This window comes from Amblyomma mixtum, chromosome 1, assembly GCF_055824585.1.
Source record: "Amblyomma mixtum isolate Tamu chromosome 1, ASM5582458v1, whole genome shotgun sequence".
Classification (NCBI taxonomy): Eukaryota; Metazoa; Arthropoda; class Arachnida; order Ixodida; family Ixodidae; genus Amblyomma; species Amblyomma mixtum.
The window spans coordinates 187,027,257-187,042,433 of record NC_143012.1 but is presented as its reverse complement, the minus strand read 5'-3'; the positions used below and the strand labels follow the sequence as shown (position 1 = coordinate 187,042,433).

The window sequence follows — 15,177 nt, the reverse complement described above, 5'->3', positions numbered from 1 at the left end:
GTCGAAACTTTTTGTACTGCGATCGATTTGATTCGGTGCAAACGGTGGAGGTGTCGTGTGCGGCCGAGAATATCCTGAGTGTGGTTTCTCAACGCTCGCGCTTTGGCGCGCTGTGGACCGCGCGCTCCAAAGAATTGTTTGCATTTTCTGCCTTCGATTCAGCCGCAGTGCGATCATGGTATAGGTTGGTTGGTTTATGGGGTTTAACGTCCCAAAGCGACTAAGGCTATGAGAGACGCCGTAGTGGAGGGCTCCGGAAATTTCGACCACCTGGGGTTCTTTAACGTGCACTGACATCGCACAGTACACGGGCCTCTAGAATTTCTCCTCTAAAGAAATTCTAGCCGCCGCGGCCGGGATCGAACCCGCGTCTTTCGGGACAGCAGCCGAGCACCATAACCGCTGAGCCACCGCGGCGGCCATGGTATAGGAGATTAAACAAATTATAGGTATACTCAAACAACTGCCCCGACCTATGTTGCACTGCTTTATCGGAACTTTTTGTACTGCGATCGATTTGATTGCGGTGTACACGGTGGAAATAGCATGCTCGAGCGAGCTCGCGGCACAGCAGTGAACACCCTCGGAATGTTTTTCGATCGGCGTCTTTTGCCCAATCTTAATCAAAAATTAACTCCGCCAATAGGATACGACATACGACTAGACGTGCCGCCTAGGCTTTTATGAATGGATGGCGGTGTAATGCTTCCATAATATATTCTCTCAAAAGCGCGTTTGCTCGTGCAATCGGGTCTGCGTAGGCACCTACTCATCGCAGTTTTAATTGTTTTAGTGCAGGAAAGCTTATAGATTATTTCGGAGTTAGAGTAATCTCGGACACTTCGCAGGCTAACGCTAAAAGGAACCGACTCACGGTAGTCCCTTACTGTGTGTTTGTAAATAACTAGGTGAATACGATGCCTAGTTGCGCACTATAACACGGTTGTGACCAAGAATTTTGATGTAGCGTTGACTGTTTGGGGAAAATAACAGCAATTAAAAAAGGCTTTTAACCGCTGCATCGCACGCAGCTACAGCGCTGCACGACTCACTAGAATGTTGTTTGTTTAAGTGATTGTCATTTTGGGTCAGCATGCGCAATAAGGGCTTATAAGAGGACATTGTCAATTGCCATGATTGCCGCAGTTCATTAATCGCTTTCGGTCGAAGTAGCGCGAAAAAAATTCGAGCTGAAAAACAAAAACTCGAATTCACTCAAACCTGTTCCAAGCAAAACGTTGTTCGTTTAGGAAGTCGCTTCAGGCGAAAACTGAAAACACAAGAAAAAGTATGCAACTATGTTTGACGGAAGTCCTAGCATGCATTCTCAACTACTATCCACGCAGATGTCGAGTATTCAAACGATAGTTCGGTTACTATGCCTAGGCACAGTAACGACCGATTTTGGTATGAACCCTGCCAGAACGAATACGGTCAGCAGTGCGCGCAGCATGAATGCTAGTCCTACACCACGAGCAGCATGAACAGCAAGAACAGCCCCTTTGGTATCGAGTTCGTGAGCGAAGGAATTCAACTGCAACAAAACAAATACGTCCAGCGAAGCGCGCAACATGAAAGCTAGACCTGCCCCGCGAGCAGCGTAAACAGCAGAGTTCAAACAACATGAAGCGCAAATTTTGAGCCGAGCCCGCGAACGAGTCTGACTGCAACCCCGAATACGCCACGTAACGCGCGCTATATCAAAGCTACGCCTGCAGAGTCAGCAGCGAGAAGGGCGGGGCTAAGACAGCGAAAAGCAAGGCTTTCGTAGCCCGCCAGCGATGAATCCATCTACAACCATGCCAAACGGCATTAGCTGCGAAGAAAGACTGCAGTCGCTCGCGCTTCACACCAAATCCTGCGAAAAAAACGCGACTGACAACTGAAGACCGGCACTCGAATCGTAAAGACGGGGATCCAGCTCATTATCAACGCTTTTCCGGCCGATCCAATGCAGCCAAACCTTTCGGCGAGCCGCATTGCTTTTTGCGGACGGAATGACGAAAAAATTAGCTGTGGCTTAGCTCTCGTTAAGCATGAGTGATTGCGAAAGCAATGGCTCCCTGGCTGCGCTCATGGCTCTGCTGGTGGTTGATGCAGCCATGGTAAAGACTGTAGGCCTGTTTTCGGGGTTAATGTTTCTGGCATGGCCCAAGTATATCTGCGGAAACGACAATTCCTCGGCGTGGGTATCATACAGTACACTTATCGCCTTCTTCCCTTCGCCTGGTGCTATAGTCAAGGTAAAGTCCTCGTCATAGACCATTGTTTGTTGATCCATAGTTAAAGCCATGGCATCTGCCATGGGATCACCAGCTTCTCCCTCCTCACAGTCCTCCAGCTAAAACTCGTTGTCTTGAATTTCGTCAAACATCGAGCTCAACTTGGCCGTATCAATGTTCACTTCGTAACGCTTATAGAGCGGTGAATCTTTAAGCACTTCTATCCAGGGTAGTAGCTGCTCGCGAGAAACTTCATCGGCTAGGTACACAGTCTCCGCTTGATACTCACAAAGATTGACTGCTGATCGTCAACTTCTCTCGGTAGCTGTTTCAGCATTTCATCCGTGTTTACCGGAACATTCACTATGGGCCGCTTGATGCCAAACTGTCCATTCTTCCAATTCATCTGCCTTCGGTTTTGCATAAACGGTATGCGCGGAGAGAGTAACCGCTCGGCTACAGGGTTTAACCGTGGTTGTCCTTCTGGCATAGGCGGGTACTTGTAACCATTGGACACACTATACAATGGTATCTTCTCCTCTCTTAGGCTACCCCTGCAGGTATTACACGCCACTGCACTGGCTAAAGTCTCTTCATCCCACTCTGGATAGGCCTTTCGTAAGGTAGGAAACATCAGTTCGCTTACCGAAGAAAGTTTGTCCTTGTGCCACAGCCGCCCGCACTCGTAGCCGAACGGATTGTTCGTGAAGCGTTTCTCAAACTCACGCGTAGCAGAAAACTCGCCGACTCTCATCTCTTGTTCTTCCAGTCGCTGGGCCATAATGTCGCCGCCTCGGTTCACCACAACGTTCTGCTTCTTCCCTGCACACGTCTTTCTTCTTTTAGCAAGCCGTTCTTCTCTCCGGTCCGGTGGCTCTTCTGCACGGCGCTTTCTTCTGTGGTAATTATATCGCTCCGCACTACCCATAGACGATTCCTCGGCATTCGGAGAGTACATCAAACTACTCTCGCTCACTGAACTTGTAGAACGCCGCCGGGCTCGCCATTCTGCGGCATAGGCGCGTTGCTTAGCCAACCGCGCTTGCCTTTCTTCATCTGTCTCCTCGGCACGGCGCCGGCGTTTGCGCGCAGCACGTCGCTCCAGCGCCGCCTTGTACAACTCCTCAGACATGACTAAGCGGAGCGCGCCTGCGGCGCCCCGTTTATCCTCTCCTAGCGAGCGCCCTCACGCGGCGGGCCGAGGCGGCCGTCACGTGGTAGCCGCCGCGCCGAGCGAGGGAACGACTGCGGCCGAAGAGACGAGTTGGGGCCCCTCCTCTCCTCTGGTCGTGCGCCGCAGCTGCGCCGGAGCGAAGGAACGACCTCCACAGACGGCAGAAAAGTGCTTTCGCAATAAAACCTATGCCACTGCCTCGTCGGTTGTTGCACCCGCAAGCGCAACAAAAGCTCGGAGTCGCCGCAGCCCGTAGACACCATACAAAGCTGGGTGAACGCTTCCCGCCAAAACTTTAAAGCGGATGACCGCACGTGCCCTAACAACTATCGTCCCATTTCCCTCACTAGTATACCGTCTAAACTACTTGAGCACATTATTTTTTCCAATCTTATGACCCACCTAGAATCAATGAACTTTTTTTATCCGAATCAACACGGCTTCCGCAAGCAGCTGTCATGCGAGACCCAGCTCGCCGAATTCACCCACGACATTCTACAATACTTAGATAACCTTGTCCAGATCGACGCTATCTTTCTCGACTTTTCGAAAGCATTTGATCGTGTTTCCCATAATCTTCTTCTCTTTAAGTTGTCATCGCTCGGCATTCCACAAACTTTGCTCTCCTGGCTAGAGCACTTCCTTACAGGACGTAAGCAGTTCACCTGTGTTAATAACTGTCGCTCAGCTTTTACCGACGTAACATCCGGCGTACCTCAAGGTGCAGGCTTATCACCTCTTTTATTCCTCATCTACATCAATGACTTACTGATCAACATAAAATCCACGCTACGTTTATTCGCAGATGACTGCGTAATTTACAGCCCCATCCACGGCGCTAGCGCCATTGCCGCTCTTCAACAGGATCTAACCACTATCTCAGCGTGGTGTGACAAATGGCACATGCCTCTTAATCTAAATAAATGCCAATCCATATCATTCTCCCGCAAAAACACAGTTATTGATAGCACTTACAACATAAAATCGGTCGCCGTCACCAGATCATCATCTTATAAATACCTAGGAGTACACATCACATCACCGCTGTCATGGACAACACACATTCAGACCATCTGTTCCAAAGCATCACGCACACTTGGTTTTCTCCGGCGCAATCTAAAATCTGCATCACCTGAAGTAAAAAAGTTGGCATACATAACATTCGTACGTCCTAAATTGGAGTACGCGTCATCTGTCTGGCATCCATCACAATCGTATCTCATCTCAGACCTTGAAGCCATTCAAAATCGCGCCGCCCGTTTCATTACATCGCAGTACTCAAGAAATACCAGCGTAACATTACTAAAACGATCCCTCAGCCTTCAAACACTAGCAACTCGCCGTGTTATTTCCCGTCTATGCCTCTTTCACTCTTTCTTTTATCGCTCACCAAGACATTTGTTGCTGCAGCCACCCCCACGTACAGAGGGCAAAACACATGCGTAGAACAACCAAACTCTGTGTTCCGCAGCTCCCAAAGCCGCTGCGACCCAGAAGGCAAAATATGACGATGAAATTCTATGAGTTTAACAGCACATGTTTACATCCAGACCATTTTTAACCAAATCTTATCACTAGCTATCGCGTGTTACGCCCGAAACACGCTCAGAGCGTGTTCTAGACATGCGTTTTGCCCTCTGTACGTCATCCCGCCTAAACCACAGTAACCCAATCGCACGCATTAAAACCCGCACCTCCGCAATGAGCAGTTCGTTTTTTCCCGACGCCATAGTGCTCTGGAATGGCCTTCCCGACAACATAATAACATGCTCCGATCGCCGCCTTTTCCGCGAGAAACTGGCTAATCACTTCTCATAAACATATTCATACTGCGACACCGAAGTGCCAACTGTTCCTTGTTTTCTTTTTGTATGTTTATTTCTTGCTTTTAGTTTATATATTATTGTACTCTTTTTGTACCCCGTGTATTTTTCCCCTTCTTTTTTTTGTGTGTTCTCTGCCACTACCCTCCAACCTGTATGTACGCCCCCCCCCCCCCTTATGTAATGCCTTCGGGCCTTTAAGGGACAAATAAATGAAATGAAATGAACTGTGTTGCGCAAAAAGGAAACGAAGCGCGATTTCTACCCCCGACGATGGCGCCGGCGTCTGCTGCGGAGCCACAAAGCGCGCGCTGACACGTGACCACGGCGCTTCAACCAATGAGAGGCTCGATTATCCGGCGGCGCGCTAGGAAAGGAGGAGTGTCGGAGAGTTCAAAGCAAGACCTACTGAACTACAGACCTGCACATTTGGCACTGCTCCAGCGCGCATGTTCTAGTTCATGCCTTTTGCCGCTAGGAAAAGGCACCTACGGGAAGCGTGGCGCTACATTACACCTGTTGAACAAGATGGCCTCCTCCACGCCGTCAGAGTTCGACCCCTCCCCACTAAGATGGATAAGGAAGACCATAGTGGTCGTCGCCAGGCTAGGGCGGAAGCCTTAGCGCGCCACTATGGCAACAAGCAAGGTGTCTACTACGCAGATGTAGCCGGGCCGACCCACGGGGGGTGGTACACTGCCGCGGTCATACATCAAGAAATACAGGTGGATGGTCTCTCCTTTCAAGCCCCAGGCACAACACAAGCTGAAGAGGTTGCTATCGCCCTAGCTGCTTCTGATACCAAATCAAAACACATGATAACAGATTCGCGTTCGGCGTGTAAAAATTATGAGGCTGGCTGGATAACTCCACTAGCTGAACGAATACTAAGGAACTGCAGCCGAGACACCGATCCTACTCCCCGCTGCATAGTTTGGACTCCGGGCCATCAGGGCCTAGCAGGAAACGAAGCTGCAGACGCGGCGGCCCGAGCACTCATTCACCGGGCGTTCCCATTGGCTCCTGAGCACCTGAAACCTGAAGGTGGCTCTTTACTCTCGTTCAAAGACATAACATCTTATTATAAGGATATGCACCGCGTGTACCCAGCCCCTGAAAAGGGACTGGGGAAAGCAAACGAACGCGTTCTACTTAGACTATTCACTAATACAATGCTATGCCCGGCAGTATTAAAACACTTCGATCCCGCGTTCACTGGCAGGTGCAAACACTGTGGCGAGGTGGCTGACACCTACCACATGGTTTGGGCTTGCCAGCGCAACTCAGCTCTCTCCCCCCACCCCAACCCTACCAGAGAGGAATGGGAGGCGGCCCTGCTTGGCTGCTCGGACCTTCAGGCCCAAAAGGCTTTGGTCAAGAGGGCTAAGCTGGCGGCTTCGACCAATGGGGTCCCGGAATAGGGACTTCACCCATTGCGGGGCTCTTTAAGAACGCCTCACCTCTTTTATTAAATAAAGGCTTTTCATCATCATCATCCTCCATCATTTTATTTCAAACAAGGCAGTTTCGTCGTTTGTCCACGTAATCATTAACATCCATTTATCTATGCTAGGCACGGTGGTGCTGACGAAAAGAAAGCGGATAAAAAGAAATACGTTTTTTATACTCATCCAGAGCGAAAAAAGTCGTTATTGTGGATATTTTAATCGTTGATGTTAAGATAGCAGAAGAAGAAGAAACAAATGTATTAAATATCTTGCTCAAATTGGCAAACGATGATGATGATGACAGCAGACGAACAGGTCAACCGAGCGCCCTCAGCGGCCAATAAGCTAACGAAAGTTGGCGCACGCTGCTCTATAGGACCCCGTCATATGTGCAGGTCTGTAGTTCAGTAGGTCTTGGTTCAAAGCTTCTCGCTACTTCTGCTTCATTTAGTGGCTTTAAAAGTAACGGCATCTCCTATACCGGCGCAATGGAGAGAAAAAAAAATTGCTGGGGCTTAGCTTTGGTTAAGCCTAGGTAATTGCGAAAGCGTCTGTGGAACTGTCGTGTGGCAGATTCAAACTGACTCACTGTTCGGGCATAGTCTGCACACCTTTTCTCCTGCACATCGCCGTTGTCAGTTGTGAAGCCGGCCTTTGCAAGCGATGCCGCATGTCTCTTCTTTAGTCGAGCGCTTCTTTCTTCGGGAGCTTCTTCAGCCCGTCGTTTCTTTGCCGCCCCATGTTGTCTTGCCCGTTGTGAAGCGCGGATAGTCTGCTTCCTTTCATTCCGACATTCAGCTGTCTAGGGTTCACATTCTGCAAATTCAGTACTCTCCAACCTTTGTCGTCGGGCGTTCATCTCCTTCGCCCGACGAGCAGCATATCTAGCTCGCTCCTTTTCTAGACGACGTCCCCGTTCTTCTTCTGTTTCCAACTCACGTAACAGTCGCTTAGTTGCATTCCTACGTTCTTGTGCAGTGGTGTAACCCGTAGACGCTTCGGTATTCAAAGCCTCCATCGCGTTTAACGATGCAGAATCAGCAGTTCTACGGCAGCAGTTATGTTTACGGCAGCAGTTTGTGGTTATGAATGGCGCCGAGTCTCAAAGAGTGCAGGTTGTGTCTGGTGTTCCCCAGGGCTCCGTGTTAGGACCACTATTGTTCCTGCTTTACGTGAATGACATTGGTGACGGAATAGTATCCCACATGCGGTTATTTGCGGATGACTGCGTTCTTTATAGTGTTGTCACTAGTGATCGAGATGCGGAAATGTTCCAAGAAGAATTGAACAGAATCTCAGAGTGGTGCGTTAAATGGAATATGAATTTGAATTTGTCCAAGGCTGTCCATATGAAGTTTACAAGAAAGAAAAACCCTGATGTGTATTCATATGTTATTAGGAACACAATGTTAGAACAGGTATTCGAATTTAAATATCTAGGCGTTTATTTTACTCCTGATTTGAGCTGGCGCCGTCACGTCGATTATATCTCTGCTAAAGCATGCAGAAACTTGGGATTTCTTCGCCGAAATGCAAGCACTTTTCCACTGTCATGTCGTGACATTTTATTCAAGACTTATGTCAGGTCGGTTCTGGACTGCGCGTGCACTGTCTGGGACCCGCCTACTGCTAGAGATAAAGATAAGTTGGAGAGGGTGCAGAACATTGCCTCTCGTTTCGTGTCTGGCACTCGCGGGGCTCGTTACAGTGCATCGCGTACAAAGGATGCACTCAAATGGGAATTGCTTGACACGCGCCGAAAGAAGTTGCGTCTGAAGCTATTTCATGCTGTTTATTATTCAACTGTTCGGGTTGAACGCGAAAGGTATGTGCAGGAGCCTTTTTATAGATCCAACCGTGTTGACCATGTTTTTAAAGCCCGCGAATTCGCGGCAAAAACTGAATTGTTTAAAATGTCTTTTTTTCCAAAAACCATTAGAGAATGGGACAGACTACCGAGCGATGTTGTGAGTGTGACATCAAATGATGCGTTCTTTCGTTTTTTAATAATGTGATGCGATTGTGATGTGTTCTTTCGAAGTGAGATGTACATGGTGAACGCCCCCCCCCCCCCCCCCCCCCCCTGTAATGCCACGGCGCTGTGGGTTCCTTACTAAATAAATAAATAAAGTACATGAGTGTTCTGCAGAACGATTTTCTTCATGTATGACACTCCTAGCGTTTCTCTCCCTATCCCGACGGGCAGCATACCTAGCACACCGCTTTTCTAAACGGGGTCCCCGTTCTTCTTCAGTTTCCATCTCACGCTGCCGTCGCCTGGTTGCATTCCTACGGTCCTTGTGTAGTGGTGTAACTTGTAGCATCTTCGATATCCATAGCCTCCACCAGGTTAAACGGTTACGGTAACACAACACAACACAAGAATCTTGACTCGCATCCGAAGTCTTCCATAGCTATACCGAAGAACCGGGAAGCAGGCGCCACTTTTCTCTACACCCGATAGCGCCTGGATGTCTGTGGATGACGTCATACCACACGCTGCAACACATCCATCACCGCAGCAAGGCCTGCAATCTCTTGCAACTTGTATGACGTCAATCGCTTGCCGTCGTTCGCAGGTGGTCGACCGGCTGCGAAGTTCTAGCTGCGGCGCACTGAAGAGCCGACTGGTGCCCCATCTCTCGCTCTGGTATGACGTCAGTAGTCACATGACCAACCACCGACCGTGAAGGGTAGGCAATACTCTAGAGCACTGTAGCTGCGGTACCGCGAAGAGGCGACACCAGGCGTAGTATTGCTTTCGCAATAAAAACTAGGAGGCAGCGTGACGGAATTCGGTTTCGCTTTTTCGTTGTGTGGCGTTGCGTTTCTGCGCTACATCGGAGCATGGACGTTCACTAAAAAGCGCACTGTAAAGCGGCACCTTTTGCTCTCTGAGACTCGCCCGACACGTTCTACAGTATCATCGCCCCATTCTGGATAAGCTAGATGAGTAGGATACATGAGCTCGCTTACCGCACATTCTTTATGCCACTGACGATCGCACACAGTCCCAGAAGGGTTGTTCGTGAAGCGTCGATGGAATTCCCGCGTAGCCGAATCGAACTCTCCAACTCTTCTTGCATAGTCAGAACGTCTCTGTTCTCCTACATCACCAGTCTGCACAGTCAGTCCAGCTTTCGCGAGGGACCTCTCCCGTCTCTTCTTCAAACGTGCAGCGCGTTCTTCTAGCGTCTCCTGTGCACGTCGGTTCTTCCCGGTCTCGTTACGCTTTGCTCGTCGAGCAATACGACCAATACGCTCCTTTTCAATACGTTGCTGTCGTTCTTCTTCCGTTTCCTGAGCACGTCGTTGTCGCCTGGTTGCATTCCGTCGTTCTTGACGACTGAGCGAACACGTCGATATGGAGTCTCCACTATGCAGAGCGTCCATAGCATTCCATTCAGGACCATCACCGGTTGCAGACGACTCGGTTTCGAGAGAAGCACGACGCGCTCGTCTAGCAGCGTCCTGAGCACGTCGTTTAGCGAGGCGCTGTTCACGTTCTTCATTTGTCTCCGTGGCCCGTTTACGTTTCCTTGCTTCATCAAGCCGACGTAGCCGCTCCTTCTCTTTATCAGGCTGCATAGCAACTGCTCCGGCAAGGCAAGCGAGCGCATTATAATCTCCTCCTCCCCCACACTCCACAGCTGGCGAGAGAGCGGCGACGGCAGCGCCTCTCCTCGCCAGCGGCGAAGCAGCAGCTGCAGTAGCGCGTAGTAGAGCGCCGTGCTAAAGCCGTGCCTACCGACGCGACCATGGAGGGGAAAAAAAAAAAAATCTAGGACAAAGCACGACGTCACGCGCTCGCTTTTTTTATTATTATTATTATTGCATAAGCAATATTACGCCAGGTTTCGGCCCTTCGCGTCGGGGCGGCCTGAGGCACGGTTGACCTTGAAGGGCGGCGCGAGGCGCGGCCGCTGCCCTCGCCGCGCTCTCGCCAGCTGGGGGGGGGGGGGGGGGGGGGGGGTTAAATGCATTCGCTCGCTTGCCGGCTCCGTCGCGGCGGCTTTGGCCGTTTCTGTTTTTCCAGCGACCGCTCCGGCGGACGCTGTTGCGACGCGCTTGTCTTCTGTTTCTCTTATCTTATCTTTGAACTCCTCTATATCTGCACGTGGCAGCGGTGGTGGCTCGGCTGGAGCCAGTTGGCAGGCCCGTGCACTTTCCTTTTCATCCTTCTCTCAGTCGCAACAACAACGGCTCCGTCGTTATGCCGCTTGATACACAGAAAGGGAGGCTACGTCGGCTTGACGAAGCCAGGAAACGACAACGGGCTTCGGAGACAGATAAAGAACGCGAACAGCGCCTTGCTAAGCGGCGCGCTCGAGACGCTGCTAGACGTGCGCACCGCGCCTCTATCGAAACCGAATCGTCCACAACCGGTGATGATCCCGAATGGAACGCTATGCATGCTAACGCAACCTACCAGGTTTAGCCAAAGCTAAACCCCAGCATTTTTTTTTTCCTCCATGCCGTGGCCAGACCAATCCCAACCAGCAGCGGCTTTCCCCCTCACACTTATCGACCTCTCGCATACTCTCGGGCGACGGGGCGGGGGGGGGGGGGGGGGGGGCAAGTGTACGAATCATCATGCAGGCTCGGCGCTTCTAATGCTTCCATCGCCCTTGTGCGCCCGACCTCTTCGTTGGGTGGCGCATCGTGTAACCACAGCAGAAGGTGGGCATGCGCACTTCCTCTGTGTTGAACTTCAATCCGTTTGAAATACTCCACGACATGGTCTGGCTTGAAAGGGCTTACACGCTTGTTTGACAAGATGGAAACGATCACTCGAACCATGTGTTCAAAGTATACCGCACATGTTGCTGGATCTTCGTTAACCAATGTCGCAGCATAGTGTCTCTTCATCTCCTCAGCGTCAATGTCCATTTCAGAAGGTGTAATGGTATAATGTTTAGTCGTCAGTTCAAGAGGTCTGGCCAGAGCACCTCGGATGCCGACAGCGTCACGAAGACTGTTGCTTTTCCTAGCTGGCGTATCATGGTAAAGAGCTGAGCTTTGCGCGTATGCCAATACTGCATGGTATTTGGGACACCGTTCATAAACCCCATGTCTCGTTCGATCATATCCTTTACCTGTTCTGGGTTTTCCAATTTCACTCTTGTTTCTAAACACGACATTCATGCGGTCACAGACACGATGGCGAATGATCATGCATGGGTATTGCGCCTTGCCTGTCGACGGCCTAGCCTGGCTGCGTCAGTCTTTATGCCGTAGTGTCTGTACAACGGACAATTCTCGAGGACCTCAACCCAAGGCAGCAGCTTCTCTCGTGAAGCTTCACCCGCTAAATGCACTGCCTTGGTAAACAGGCGTCTCTTTATGTTTACAAAGACAGAACGCTGGTCATCAGTGTTTCTAGGCAGTTGTTTGAGCATTGCATCTGTGTCTACTTCAACAATAACGATTGGGCCTTTGATACCAAACTGTCCGCTCTTCCAATTCATCAACCGCCTGATCTGGACGAACGGGATGCGTGGTAAGCAGTCGTTCAGCCACAAGATTTAGAGGTGGCAAACCTGGTGGCAACGGGGGGTAACGGTACCCGTTAGAAGCACTGTACAACGGTACCTTTTGCTCTCTGGGACTTGCTCCACACGTTCTGCATAGGGTAGCATTTCGTACAGTCTCATCGTCCCATTCAGGATAGGCTAATACCCCTGTCAAGCGCACAAGTTAAGTGCACTTACGAGCTTTGGACTACGCGGTGCTAAACGGGAAAGCAGTGCACTCGTTGTAAAAAAAAAAAAAAATGGCGTCAGAAAATGAGCGGAATTTCTGAAGAGGTGGATGGAAAAGAAAAAGGGCTCATAATAATTGATTGCTTAAGGTGTTAGCGCAAATAAAACGAGGTTAAACAGTTTTTGAAGGGACACTGAGGAGAGCTCTATTAATAATTTTTGTATAGCAAAATCCGATAGTTCGGCATTTCATGGCTTTGTTGCCACTTGGCCGGCAGCGAAAGATGCATTTATTTCTAAGAAAATTTGGATTCGAAGTTGAAAAAGTTTTTTCCGCCGCTCTGAGTCAAACTTGGGATTCTCCTATGACGACACAGGACTAAGTGACGTGAAAAATGACGCGCACAGGACGTAACGCAGACTCCGTGATTTCTGGCGGCCAGCAGTGCGGCCCAGCAGCAGCCGAAAAGAAAGCTACCACCAGCCGCACGTTGAAGGCATCTATCGGCTATTGCGGCCGTCGCTTCGTTTACGTTTGCACCGGCGTTTAGCCAGCGTTACGATGGATCTCGTTCTCGAAGTCGTCAACGAAGTTCTCGCAAATAGACACCTTTAGCATACCGTGTACTATCGGGCCGGAATGAAACGCGAACACGGGAGCGCGTGGCCGGTGGCTAATTTTGGTACAGCGCGCGCGGTCTAGCAGCATCCGCGATAAGCTGCTGATGTGTGCACTGGGTTGGTGGCTTTTTCCCCAGCCGCCCTTTGTACAGCTATAGTGCCTAGAAGTGCACCCTTCCTTTGACTTGCCGCGGTTTGGCAATCCCCGTCTAGCTCCAGCATGGCGCTAGCCGTGTTGCCTCGATACCGACACTCTCCACGATCTGGGCGCGCGAGATGACGTTGCTGGTTTCTCTTTTTTTTGACGACCGCGTTATCTCTCGGTCATTAGACAGCCGAATGAGCTCTGTCATGAACGTGCGAGTTACAGCCGCTTCGGCGGGATGTGTGGGGCTAATTTTTTGCATCACATATATTTTAGCAAAATTTCATTTGTGCAATTCACTTGCTTGTGCAATTTCATTTGTGCAGTAGTTTATGACCATTAAGAGTGTATAAAAACAACTAAATTAAATTGGGAAACTTTTTTTTTTACGGCACCTCAGTGGCTTTGACAACTGGCTTCTAATTCCAATGTCGGGATCTCGATCCAGGCAGTGTGGAGGTCGTATATCAATTAAGGCGAAATAAGAAACCGCCCGTGGGCTGTGCAATGCAAGCGCACGTTAAAGAAACCTAAGTGGTCTAAATTAAAAAGAGCCCTCCAATGCGGCATCCGCCATAGCCTCGGCGAGATTTCAGAACGTTTAACTAAAAATGTCGCATTTTTTTTCACGCATACACACAAGAAAAATTGACCTGAGCCTTGAACATCCTGCCGAAGCAGGGGCGCGATTACGAGTCGCTCAAAATCGTCTCAATCGGAAAGCGTCTCAAAAAGTGTCTCATTTGCCCCGTTCCTATTGGTCGGTCGTGACCAGCGGCCATATTGGTTTTTTGCATCACCGGCCGACGTCATAAGTGTGCCAAAAGTGTTGACGTTGCTCACCTAATTATGCGAGCCGATTGAGACGATTTCTTGCGACTGGAACGAGTGGTCTCAAACCGCTCGAGACAGAAAATGGCGGTTGTTTACATGGCCGGTGGCCGCGCGAGCAGCGGTGTAAGAGGGTGCATGAAGACGGTTTTGACGTGCCGGACGAGTTGTTTCGACGTTTTGACATAGGAAGGAGCATAATGGCTGTGCGACGAACTCGCCGTTGAACTTGGAGGTGTGCGGGTGAGTGCGCGGTCAGTGGAGCGGCAAGTGCCTGTTAGCGCCTTCGCCGCCGGTGGGTTTCAAGACACCGTAGGAAATGAAGTAAACGTCGGCGTAGCCCAACCGACTGTGCAAGTGTTTGCGGTGAGTTGCGGAGACCACTGTCAAAGTTAAGTCGCAGAAGGTGCGCGCTTTCCGGCGAGACCCCTCAAGACAAGGCGGCGGCGAAGGTGGACTTCCTTCGCATAAACTTTCGCCACCGCAGTATCCCCGGCGGCGTCATCCGAGCATCATCCGAACGGAACGGCAAGAACACCAAAACGAATATCAAGTGCTTAACCCGAAGCGGGCGGCATGAGTTGGTTACGAGGCGGAAGAGTGATTGTTGCCGCAGTGACCGGGCGTGCCGGCTCTTAATTCCCGCTGTGAGATTGCAAGCTCCCATCAGCTGCACCGGTCTGCTTCCGTATGTTGGCAGTTGCTGCAGTGTGATTATTCATGGTCGCCCGGTATTTTCTGAACAAAAATAAATATAATCACGCATCGCCCTTGGAGCACATTTGCCATCGATAGCAGCAAGGTGAGTTCACACTGGCGAGTCGCGGAGGTCGCGCGACAGGCTTAAATCGATTTATTACGCTCCCTCCCCGCTTTACATGTGCTTCGCAAACCGTAACTAATTGACCGAAATCGGTCGCCTAGAATACTAGCGCGACGATTGCAACTCGCCAGTGTGAACTAGCTGCCTTCGCCGGTTTTCGAGCCAAGCGCTCCTTCCAAATTGTTCTCGGCAGACCCGTAGCAATCACTGCCTTTAACCAGATTTTTCCGCGCACTTAAGACGTCTGCGCAGTACTTTGATTCTGCGTAATGTGTGAAAAAAGAGGACAGCCGTCGAATCAGCTGATTTTTTTTGTGGCTGCCATGTTTACGATGGCTGAATATGTGCGTGGAGGGATAAGGCTGAGTCCGTTGAATCAGGCGACAGC

At 50.3% G+C, this 15,177-nt stretch overlaps 2 protein-coding genes across 2 annotated transcripts in view; both read right to left on the bottom strand.

The window, feature by feature from the left end:
• Positions 1 to 15,177, bottom strand: part of LOC149370244 (uncharacterized) — a 125,044-nt gene that overhangs the window by 20,568 nt on the left and 89,299 nt on the right. The gene's annotated exons all lie outside the window — the stretch shown is intronic.
• Positions 442 to 5,025, bottom strand: LOC149370251 (uncharacterized). Its single transcript, XM_089560790.1, has one exon. The coding sequence runs from the start codon at positions 3,352 to 3,354 to the stop codon at positions 2,482 to 2,484; it is 873 nt and encodes a 290-aa protein (XP_089416916.1). The 5' UTR covers positions 3,355 to 5,025; the 3' UTR covers positions 442 to 2,481.

Excerpts from the sequence above, each read along its gene's own strand:
- LOC149370251 (XM_089560790.1), bottom strand. The coding sequence starts at position 3,354 with ATGTCTGAGGAGTTGTACAAGGCGGCGCTGGAGCGACGTGCTGCGCGC.